Raw genomic sequence first — 12302 nt, 5'->3', positions numbered from 1 at the left:
CTCACAGACAGTGCTCAACTGCCCCTACTATACTATGTAGTCAACAAAATCAAAAATATAAGATGGTAACAATTTACCCATTGCACCCTGTACATATATATATATATATATATATATATATATATATATATATATATATCACTAAAGACATACTCCCAGTAACATCCCTATATATTGGAAAAAGATTAAAGATCAATCTGATTAATATTTCTATTGTTTCAGCTATGTTGATGAATGTCTGAAGCTTGGCCAGTTGTTGGGAAACAGGTTCATCATTGTCCTCAGGTAACCCGCCTTTTATTTGTTACCTCTGTTATCCCATTGCCTTTATATTAGGGTACTTTATTTTTGTGATATCACTGGGTACCTATGTCTTATTTGTTGATGTCATTCATTCAGTTAAGCCCTTTGCAGTGGCAGCATTATTATTATTATTTAATGTATGTTTTCCATATTGTTCATAAGTTGGATGATTTGACCCAGAGCTTGCAAGCAGGAAAGCTGCACCAGGCTCATCCGACTTGGCTTGGTTTCTACAGCTGGATGCCCTTCCTAATGCCAACCACTTTACAGAGTGTGCTGAGTGCTTTTAATGTGGCACCGCCACAAGAACTCTTATGCAGTGCTCACATGATTGCTTTCCACATAGCACCAAAGCGCCCAATACATCTGTACACACTGTAAAGTGGTTGGCATCAGGAAGGGCATCCAGCTGTTGAAACCATAATTCCAAAGTAGACATTCAAGCATGATGCACCCCTGTGACTCACCAGATCCTGTCAAACTGCCCCATCCATGCCAACATAAAAAGCAAGCATTAGATGATGATAGTGACTTTTATCTCCAACGATAAGCTTATTGTGTTACTATTTAGCCTTAGTTTACACAACTTGTCGGAAGAGGGTCACTTCTGGTTTGTATCTGGGATCGAGGTTGCTTTGTTTCCGTACAGACTGGTGGTGTCTTTTGTCTCCATCTATATCTCAGAAAACCTGCTGTCATCCCTGAATGTTCTCTATTTTGGTTATTTCATGTTACTGCAAACATGACTTTGTACCAGTGTGATCAATTTTCTGCTGCTTCTATATATACGAGCTGACAAAGTTTTTTCTACTGTTGCTGAGCCATTTATTTTCAACTCATACATTACGTCGTGCGGGCATACACTTGCTGTACACTTGTATATACATGCATTACACTTGCATGATGTAACATATGAGTAGAAAATAAAAGGCGGTGAGCTGGCAGAATCGCTAGCAAACCAGGTGAAATGTATAGCAGTATTTCGTCTGACGTTACGTTCTGAGTTCAAATTCCGCCGAGGTCGACTTTGCCTTTCCTCCTTTTGGGGTCGATAAATTAAATACCAGTTACGCACTGGGCTCGATGTAATCGACTTAATCCCTTTGTTTGTCCTTGTTTGTCCCCTCTGTGTTTAGCCCCTTGTGGGCAATAAAGAAATAAGAAAATAAATGGCTCCAAAAATTTAAATCATTGTTCATCTTTGTGTGACTGTGACCCCCCCCCCCATTTGCCTATATTTCTACATGAAACAACAACAATAATTATGACTTTGCCTGAAGTTAACCCATTTTTTCCTGTTCATTATTTTCTGCAGTTAACCCATTTTTTCCTGTTTGTTATTTTCTGCAGGAATGTCACTGGAACTGATCCCAATGTTGAACAAGCTTTGGAATCCCTGAAAGAAAGAGGATTTATAAATTATTACGGAATGCAAAGATTTGGCACTACATCCATCCCAACATACCACATTGGTCGGTCAGTAACCAGTTATTTCTTTTCATCTTTTGTTTTTGTTTTGTTTTGTTCGTAAATGTATTTTGTTATGGTTTAGTATTATACATTCAGTTATCTATTTGTATGTAAATAACTTTATTGCTAGTTTGTACAGATGTATTAAATGTCTAATTGTCTGAGAAAAGCTGTAATTAACGAGTTAATCAGTTTGAGGGACTATTAATTTCATCTTTTAGTTAGGCCTCTTTGTACCTGTGAAGTACTGCTACTTCATTCACAAAATTTTATCCCTTTTCTTCCAAATTTTGGGCCTTGTACCTAAGTAAGGAACTGTTGTTGTTAAGGTGGTGAGCTGGCAGAATTGTTAACACACCAGGCAAAATGCTTAGTGGCATTTCATCTGACTTTATGCTTGTGTGTTTATGTAATTAACTGTGTGTATATGGAAGTATGTCTATAGTGATATGTATGTGTGTATATATATATATGTATATACACACATACATACATATCACCCTTCAGGTCATGAATGATCATGGGATCGCACCAAGGTTGACTTTGCCTTTCATCCTTTCAGGGTCGATATAATAAGTACCAGTTGAGCACTGGGTTTAATGTACTCTCCCTACAAAATTTCAGGCCTTGTGCCTATTATAGAAAAGATTATTATTATTATTATTATTATTATTATTAAGGTAGCAGGCTGGCAGAATCGTTAGCATGCTGGGCAAAATGCTTAGCGGCATTGCATCCATCTTTACGTTCTGAGTTCAAACTCCACCGAGGTTGACTTTGCCTTTCATTCTTTCGGGGTTGATAAATTAAGTACCAGTGAAACATTGGGGTCTATATAATTGACTAGTCCCCTCCCCACAAATTTCAGGCCTTGTGCTTTCAGTAGAAAAGATTATTATTATTATTATTATTATTATTATTATTATTATTGGTGAGCTGGCTGAATCGTTAGCACGCCAGGCAAAATGCTTAGCAGCAGTTCATCTGTCTTCACATTCTGAGTTCAAATTCCACCAAAGTCGACTTTGACCTTCATCCTTTTGGGGTCGATAAAATAAGTATCAGTCGAGTACTGGAGTCAATGTAATTGACTTCCCCGTACCCCAAAACTGCTGCCCTTATACCAACATCTGAAACCATTATCATTATTACTACTATTAAGATGGTGAGCAGGCTGAATCATTAGAGTGCAGAAAAAAATGCCTTGCTGTATTTGTTCCAACTGTACATTCTGACTTCAGATCCTACCAAAGTGGTTCATATTAGTTTGGCCTCTATCTTTTACCTTTCCATCATAAAAAGCCCTACCAGGAGCTGGCACTTCATGGGCATAACTTTCAGGGTCATTAAGGGGCACAAGTCATCAGACAACCACAAGGACTGAACTTGTACAAATTTGTTTCCTTGCGTCAGTGTCAAAGACCAATATTTGTGATTCAGTCAGATGCTTACATGTCTGAAAATACTTCTATATTAGTTGGTATCTGTGACTCAACCTTTTAGCATTTAATCAGGCCATATCCAGCCCAAATATTCTTCCTCCTTTATGTTCAAATTGGTCAGATCCAGCCTTTCACACCTATGTGAAACAATGTCATTCTTAAAATAAACAATTACGTCATCAAAATCTCAAAGCTATGAGATAATACATGATTAACTCAAAAGAATGTGAATAAATACATAGCACAATCATTTCCAGCTTCGCCTTACTGGCATTTGTGCCGGTGGCATGTGAACAAAACATTGGACTGACTCCTGTGCAGGTGGCACGTAAAAAACACCATTTGAGCGTGTCTGTTGCCAGTACAGCCGGACTGGCCCTCGTGTCGGTGACACATAAAAAGCACCCACTACACTCTCGTAGTGGTTGGCGTTAGGAAGGGCATCCAGCTGTAGAAACTCTGCCAGATCAGATTGGAGTCTGGTGTAGCCATCTGGTTCGCCAGTCCCCAGTCAAATCGTCCAACCCATGCTAGCATGGAAAGCAGACGTTAAATGATGATGATTTGACAGAATAATCTGAATGCTAAAGTATTAACGATATATTTTTACCTGTGAGAATCTACTGTAATGTTTATTACTACCTGTTAATTACTACCTGTTAATTCTGTTGCTTTAAATGTATTGCATGATATGTTATACAGTGAAGTATTTTTCATGGTTGTTTTCAGAGCTTTGCTACACAGCAACTGGAAGGAAGCTGTTGAACTCATTCTAAAACCACGAGATGGAGGTATGTTTCATTGGTTGTTAACAAAAGAATGAATGAGACCTCGATATTATGTAAATAGAGGAATTTATCTGTAATATAATATGTGATAATTATTTGGTTGCCATAATAAAACTCCAAGTTTCAGATGTTGAGGTGGAAATCTGCTCTGGCATCTTGTCAGTTATTAAGACCTGAATTCAAGGAAGGACATTATCCAAATGATAATAACTGACGAGATGCTGGAGCAGATTTCCGCTCCAACATTCGAAACTCGGAGTTTTATTATGGCAACCGAATAATTGTTACATATTATATTACATATATATATATATATATATATATATATGTATGACTTAATGGTTAGGGTGTTGCACGCATGATCACTAGATCGTGATTTCAATTCCTAGACCAAGTGGAAAACATCTGACTGTTAGAAAAACATTACCTTACTTGGAAATGAGTGGAGTTTGGTGATAGGAAGGGCATCTTGTGGTTGAAATCTGCCTCAACAAATTCCATCTGACCCATGCAAGTATAGAAAAGTGAAAATTAAGTGATGATGGTGATGATGATGTTCAATGTAACATTTTTTTAAATGCAGCATTTGGAAAATATCCAAGTTATGGAGGGGTTATCTCTCTTAGGTAGTTATTACAGTGTCACACTCACTTTTGTGTTAAAAGCTCAGCTTTGAACATCAAACATCAAGACTAACACATTGTAACATCTCTTGACTTTCAAGCCTAAAACAACATTGCATGTGAATTTCTCTGAAAAGATTTTTGCGTATTTAACAATCGTATAGTTTCTTATTTCTTTAAAATATTTACAGAAAATGATGACATAACAGAAGCAAGGAAGATTTGGTGGGAGACACGGAATGCAAAAGAAGCGCTTTCAAAAGCACCAAAATGCCACAGACTAGAGAGACTTCTACTGGAAGGATTATCAAGTCAAGGAGGGAACAACTATGCAAATGCTTTAATATTTGTAAGTAAACTTGATTATATTTTTGTTTCATTTTCTTCTACTTGTTTCAGATTGTTGCCATGCCGGTGCACAGTTCTAAAGGGCCTAGTTGAACATATCACCCCCTCTGCCCAAACGTATTTTTAAAGTCTATAGGTCCCTTTTGCTGAACTGCTAAGGTACAGGGACATAACCAAACCAACACCGGTTACAGAACAAGTATTAAGGGGTATGGATGTAGTGATCAGTGGATAAGGAGTGGAAGGTGACCAATGATGCATGGGGGAGAAGAGCAGCAGAATGGTAATGATGATACAGTAGACAGGAGAGGGGTGAGAGAAAAAGAAAGAGAGATGATATGTAATTGGGTATGTTGTTGCAAGAGAGTAGGGGTGGGTGGAGAAGGAGATATAATTTGGTAGCTTGGTAGAGTGATCAATGTAAAAACTGGGTGGAGAGTATTGTGTATGGATGAAGAATTGATATCAAGTGAAATGGTTCCAGTCTGTGAGAAAGATGTTATTGTCAAAGATTTCATATATCATCATGATCATCATCATTATCATCATTTAATGTCTGTTTTCCATGCTGGCATGGGTTGGACGGTTTAACAGGAGCTGACCAAGCTCCAATTGTCTGTTTTGGCATGGTTTCTATGGTTGAATTCCCTTTCTACCACCAACCACTTTACCAAGTGTACTGGGTTCTATTTATGTGGCACCAGCATGAGTGCATTAATATGGCACTGGTGCACTGCTTTTTATGGGGCACTGGCACTGGTGTTTTTTACACAGCACCAGCATGGATTCCTTTTACGTGGTACCAGTACGTATATATATATATGTGTGTGTGTGTGGGTATAGGGAGAATTCACCAAAAAACAACAGACGAAGGCAGGTGGTGTAGAAAACAAACAAATGTATTAGTATAATGCTCAGGAATTGAAAAAGTCTTTAACATTTTGAGCCTATGCTCTTCCACAGAAAGGAACACAGAAAGAAACAAGGAGAGAAAAAAATGTGTGTAGTGGTTAGTGATATATATATATGTGTGTGTGTGTGTGTGTTCGTATTTCATGAGCTTCTGTCAGTTTTTGTCTACCAAGTCCACTTACAATGCTTTGATTCGAGATGGCTGTAAAAGAGGACACTTGCTCGAGGTGCTACGCAATGGGACTGAATCTGAAAATCTGCAGTTGAAAAGCAAACTTCTTAACCACGTAGCTAAGCCTGCACCTGTACCTCCCTCCCCAACAAAACAATTTGAATCCTTGTGCCTATCTTAGAAATCAGCTAAACTCTTAATGATATCATTTCTCTGACTTTCAGATTCCTCGGAACACTCGGTTGATGTATGTCCACAGTTACCAAAGTTATGTCTGGAATACAATGGTCTCTCAAAGAATCAAACAGTTTGGTCTGGTGCCCGTCATTGGAGATTTAGTTTACGACAAGACAGACGTGACTGGTAAGTTTCTTTGGTGCTATTCTTATTATTTGTTTTGATATTTTTATTCGTTATCATCGACAACGTTAAAATTCAACCTTTATTTGTACATCATGGGCTACTTTATCGAATATGTCCTACTATAATTGAAATGGCAGGAAGTAGTTTGAAGATTTGGCTTCTATTTCCAGCAACTTCGTCAACCACAAAGAGGTTCAGTCATTGGCCCAATATTGTAGTAGTAGCAACAACAGCAGTAGTAGTTATTGTAGAATACAATACTCTACGGTACATTGTTTTTAATGAGAATGATCCACTTATCTGACTGCATCGTCTATATTTTCCACGATTTTGATTATCTGATATTGTTGGAGTTATCTCCCTTGCTTAAATTTTAGATTTCTTTTTACACAGCTTTGGTTGGAGCTTTGAAGGCACGTGGCTTAGTGGTTAAGGTATTCGGTTCACGATCGTAACGTCGTGAGTTCGATTCCTGGCAGCACGCTGTGTTGTCCTTGAGCAAGGTACTTCATTTCACGTTGCTCCAGTCAACTCAGCTGGCAAAAATGAGTTGTATCTGTATTTCAAAGGGGCCAGCCTTGTCACATTCTATGGCACTCTGAATCTTTCTGACAACTACATTAAGGGTATGTCAACTGGAACCCTCGTTGTAACTAACGGAATACCAGTTACTTATACTAGGAGTTAAAGACAACCATAGGAAACCGTGTGTGGATGTGTTACACTAATTGTACTGTTTATAGCAATGTGTGTATGGTGGGTAGTGGTAGTATTGTACTGGTGTTGCATTAATAATTAATCACTTTTGCTTATTAATTATACATTCTAAGCACAGGAGTGGCTGCGTGGTAAGAAGCTTGCTTCCCAACCACATGGTTTCAGGTTCAATCCCACTACATTGCACCTTGGCAAGTGTTTTCTACTATAGTCTTGGGCCAACCAAAGCCTTGTGAGTGGATTTGGTAGACAGAAACTGAAAGAAGCCTGTTGTGTATATATATATATATATGTATATATATCTGTGTGTGTGATAAAAGACTGTAATTAAGAATGTGAGTTGGCAGATTCATTTCTGTGCTGGATCAAATGCTTAGCAAGATTTTTTTTAGCTCCTTATGTTCTAGGTTCAAATACCACTTAGGTCGACTTTTCCTCTTATCTTTTCAAGGGTCTGATAAAATAAGTACCAGTGAATTACTGGGGTCGATGTAATCAACTAGCCCTCTCCCCAAAAATTTCAGAACTTGTACCTATAACTAAAAAGAATTATACATTCTAATTAATGTTTATTACAGCTGTGAACACAGATGCATGCAAGGAGGAACCACACACCATCACTGCTGACAACATCTCAAAATATACAATACATGATATTGTGATGCCTTTACCTGGTTTTAGTATCTCGTACCCTGATAATGAAGGTCAGTATTAAATGTTTGGAGCTGTTTGTTTTGATTGTTATCAAATTGTATATTACCTCTGATTCGAGTGAGAAATCATTCGAACGAGGTCGTTGCCAGTGCCTCTGGACTGGCTCCCATGCAGGTGGCACATAAAAAATACCTTTTTGAGCGTAGCCGTTACCAGTACCATGTGACTGGCCCTTGTGCCAGTGGCACGTAAAAGCACTCACTACACTCTCGGAGTGGTTGGCGTTAGGAAGGGCATCCAGCTGTAGAAACTCTGCCAGATCAGATTAGAGCCTGGTGCAGCCTTCTGGCTTGCCAGTCGTCAGTCAAATCGTCCAACCCATACTAGCATGGAAAGTGGACGTTAAACTAACGAATCTCATAATTCAAGCTTATAGATCTGAACTCATTACCGTAAGTTCTTTCTCTCTCTCTATCTTTCTTTCTCTATCTCTCCCCTATTTCTCTCTTTCCTTTCTTTCTCTCCTTTATTCCCCCCTCTCTCTCTCTCTCTTCTCTTTCCCTCTCTCTTTTATTTCCCTTTCTCTCTTCCCTTCTCACTCTCCACTCCCCTTTTCTCCTGTCCTCCCTTCATAGATTTATAGACCATTAAGGTCCCGTCCGCTAGACTTGGTTCCAGTTTCAAGTCATTAAGCAGATGCAATATCTGCTGCCCTCAACTTCCATCATACCCTTGAGACAGCTCTGGGGCCTGGCACATGTATTTCTTAATGTTGTCCCATGATCTTCGAACACCACCTTGATCTTGGCTGCCAGCTTGGTCTTGATATTGCAGATCTTAGTATCCATGAGATTACAATCAAGAGAATTTTGACACCCAACACAAATCATTATGATAGAGGTAACTCTTTTCCAATATTCAGATGGCTTCCAGTCCTCCATGTCAGCTAACATTTTCTCAGCAACTTTGATTTTTTGTCATTGACAGTTCACTAATGCATCGAGTTCTTCCTGAAGAAAAAGTAGACATATATATATATGGGCATCCAGCTGTAGAAACTCTGCCAAATTAGATTGGAGCCTGGTGTTGCCATCCGGTTTCACCAGTCCTCAGTCAAATCGTCCAACCCATGCTAGCATGGAAAGCGGACGTTAAACGATGATGATGATGATGATGATATGTATATATATGAAATAAAACCCAATACAAGGAAAATAGGTTCCTCTTATATGAATGAAAACATCCAATTTTTCACTGGCTAAACTGTTTAATATCAAAACAGTTGTATGTAATTACATCATCATCATCATCGTCGTTTAACATCCGCTTTCCATGCTGGCATGGGTTGGACGGTTTGACTGAGGGCTGGCAAGCCAGAAGGCCGCACCAGGTTCCAGTTTTATCTGGTAAAGTTTCTACAGCCGGATGCCCTTCCTAACGCCAACCATTCTGAGAGTGTAGTGGGTTCTTTTTACATGCCACCAGCACGAGGGCCAGTCAGGTGGTACTGGCATCAACCACACTTGAATGGTGCTTTTTATGTGCCACCAGCATGGGAGCCAGTTGGGTGGCACTGGCAACAACCACACTCAAATGGCGCTTTTTAAGTGCCACTGGCACAGGACCAATCAGGCAGCACTGTATTTAATATTTATTATTTACTATATTATATTATTATCAGAATATAATATAATATTATATTAATAAATTTAAAATTTTTCAATCGACAATTGTGTATCTCCATTTCTTTTTTTTGTATATATATATTTTACATCTTTTTCTTATTTTTCTAGCCAAAAATTGGTACAAAGAAATCTTAAGCAAAGATGGCCTGGATGTTGATAACCTACGGCATTCAAACAAGTAAGTTGGTGCTTTCAAATTGTTGGTACTTTTCTTTTTATTTACTATTTTGTCTTTTTTTTTTTTGTTTCCGTTATTAGACTGCAGTCATACAGGAGCACCACCTTGTAGTCAAATGAAATGACCCCCAGTATTTTTTTTTTTAAGCCGGGTACTTCTTCTAAGTACCAGACTTTAAAAAAAAAAAGTACTGGGGACCAAAAATGGTTAAGAAATGGTTAAGAAACACTGTTCTAAAGTATCCTCTCCTTTGTTTAAGACAGTAGGATGTAATTTGAAGGTGTTTGGGCTGCTATATCTGGCAAGAAGTGTGACTGCATAGAAGTACACTCATTTCACTCAAGTTATTAGGTATGATGAATTGATTCTAATGACAGAAGCTGATCGAAGAAGAGATCAACCATATTTTGTCAGCATCTTGAGGAGTGTCTAGGTGTTGTTACTCAGCTCTCCCAAACCATTCTTGATCCAGCAGATATTGTCTAAAACCCCATATTCTTAACTATTTTTTGTCTATGGACCCCTCTGATTACTATTTCAGTCTGGTGGATCCCACTAACCATTCGTTGTTTAAAAAAATTCATTGCTTTTATAGATACTTCTTTCAAAATAAGAATTTTGAAAGATGAATTTTCACTTGTGTAGGCTGAATTATGTAAAACATCAGAGAAAGAAACCGAACTGTTTTTTGCAATAAATATATCGAAATCAAAAACTATTTCATGGTCTCCATGAAAACTATTGCAGACCTAATTTACTATTTCACTTGTGAAAGATTTTATATTGACCCTGAGGGGTCATATGGTTGAGAGTCACTGGCCTAAAACATTCAGGCTGTGACCATCCTGACTTTTATTCAAACATAGTATTTAAAGTAAGGATTATTCTTACTTTTTTTAAAGACAAGGTTTGATTTGTAGGAGATTTAATTGCTATTTCTAGAGGCCTGAGTAACCACATAAAAAATCTCTCATTGGATCCTCTACAAGTACACTTTATGATCAAATATGTTCCAACCATGACCATCATGTCACTCTTTTTTTAAGACAGTTAGGTATGATTTGCATGGTACCTTGGACAAGTGTCTTCTCCTATTACCTTGGGTTGACCAAAGCTTTGTGAGTGGATTTGGTGAATGGAAACTGAAAGAAGCCTGTCATACACATGTCTTTGCGTTTGTGTTTGCCCTTCACTAGTGCTTGACAACTGGTGTTGGTGTGTTTATACCTCATAACTTAGTGGTTTGGCAAAAGAGACCAATAAAATAAATACCAGGCTTAAAAAACAATAAGTACTGGGGTTGATTCATTAAACTAAAAAATGTTCCAAGGTAGTGCTCCAGCATGGCCACGGTCTAATGACTGAAACAAGTAAAAGATAAAAGACAAACCCATCAAGGTGGTGCCCCAGCATGGCCACAATCCAATGACTGAGATGAATAAAAGATAAAAAATTGAAGATTAAGCTTACAGATTAATTGATAAAAAAGAACCCAAAAAAACTATCCTTTCTTTTCCAGAGATTATTCTTTACCTGGCGCCTACAGGAAAATGGTGATCAAGTCTACAAGTGTTTCTTGGAAAATCTATCGGTACAATGATATGAAGATCCCCCTCTCTTACAGTGATTATGAATTGTTAAACGGCCACAAGGAACCTGAGTCAATTGAAGGTAGCCCTTTTAAATGTCTTAAGTTATTTTATTATTGTTTAACCCTTCAGCATTTGATCCATCATTTAATCCAGCATTTAATCCAGCCATATCCGGTCCAAATAGTTTATCTGTTTGATGTTAAAACTGACCGGATCCAATCTCTCACATCTACCCTACAGTGTCATTCTAAAACTATACAAACACACCACTGAAACCTTGAAGCTACAAAATAATGCATGATTAATTCAAAACAATTTGAATAAGCATTAGATTTAACAAAGAAATCTGAATGCTGTAGGGTTAAACTGGCCATATCAGGCCCAAATATTCTGTTTTATGTTCAGAATGACAAGATTTAGCCTCTCACACCTATCCTACAATGTCACTCTAAAACTAAAACATCAAAATCTTGAAGTTACAAAATAATGCATGATTAATTCAAAGCAATGGGAATAAATAAGGATTAGATTTAACAAAGAAATCTGAATGCTAAATGATTAAGTGTAGGTGTGGCTGTGTTACCCAACCATATGGTTTTGGTTCAGTGCTTCTGCAGGGCACCTAGGGCCTTGTACTATAACTCTGAGCCACATCCTCCTTCCATGTTGGCATAGTTTGGATGGTTTGACAGGAGCTGGCCAGTGAGAAGGTTGTACCATACTTCTGAGTTTGTCTTGGCATGGTTTTTACAGCTGGATGCCCTTCCTAACAACCGACCGCCCAGCAGAGTGGACTGAGTGCTTTTTACGTGGCATCAGCACAGCCAAGGTCAGTTTTGGCATGGGTTTTCACAACTGGATGCCCTTCCAAATGCCAACCACTTCAGACTGTGGACTGGATGCTTTGTAAGTAGCACCAGCACTGGCCAAGTCACCAACTAACTTGCAAAATAAGGAATTTTCGAGAAGGGAGGGGGCATTGGAGGAGGTGATCTTGTGCCAGATGATGAAAGGTTAGAGTGGGACAGAGAGACAGAAACATGCCTTGCTGCAGA

At 38.3% G+C, this 12302-nt stretch overlaps 1 protein-coding gene across 2 annotated transcripts in view; it reads left to right on the top strand.

The window, feature by feature from the left end:
- Positions 1-11535, top strand: part of LOC106873619 (pseudouridylate synthase 7 homolog) — a 28459-nt gene extending 16924 nt beyond the window's left edge. For both annotated transcript variants that reach the window (XM_052973185.1, XM_052973186.1), the window contains exons 10-17: positions 223-285; positions 1654-1779; positions 3945-4006; positions 4818-4975; positions 6283-6421; positions 7717-7842; positions 9586-9655; positions 11175-11535. In XM_052973185.1, coding sequence (XP_052829145.1) covers positions 223-285; positions 1654-1779; positions 3945-4006; positions 4818-4975; positions 6283-6421; positions 7717-7842; positions 9586-9655; positions 11175-11520 — 1090 coding nt within the window. In that variant the 3' untranslated portion in view covers positions 11521-11535. The remainder of the gene's footprint in view (positions 1-222; positions 286-1653; positions 1780-3944; positions 4007-4817; positions 4976-6282; positions 6422-7716; positions 7843-9585; positions 9656-11174) is intronic.
- Positions 11536-12302: the final 767 nt, after the last annotated feature.

The sequence above is a fragment of the Octopus bimaculoides genome, chromosome 15 (genome assembly GCF_001194135.2).
Source record: "Octopus bimaculoides isolate UCB-OBI-ISO-001 chromosome 15, ASM119413v2, whole genome shotgun sequence".
In the NCBI taxonomy this organism is placed as follows: domain Eukaryota; kingdom Metazoa; phylum Mollusca; class Cephalopoda; order Octopoda; family Octopodidae; genus Octopus; species Octopus bimaculoides.
Note: the sequence above shows the minus strand (reverse complement) of the source record. Positions and strands in the feature narration are given on the sequence as shown.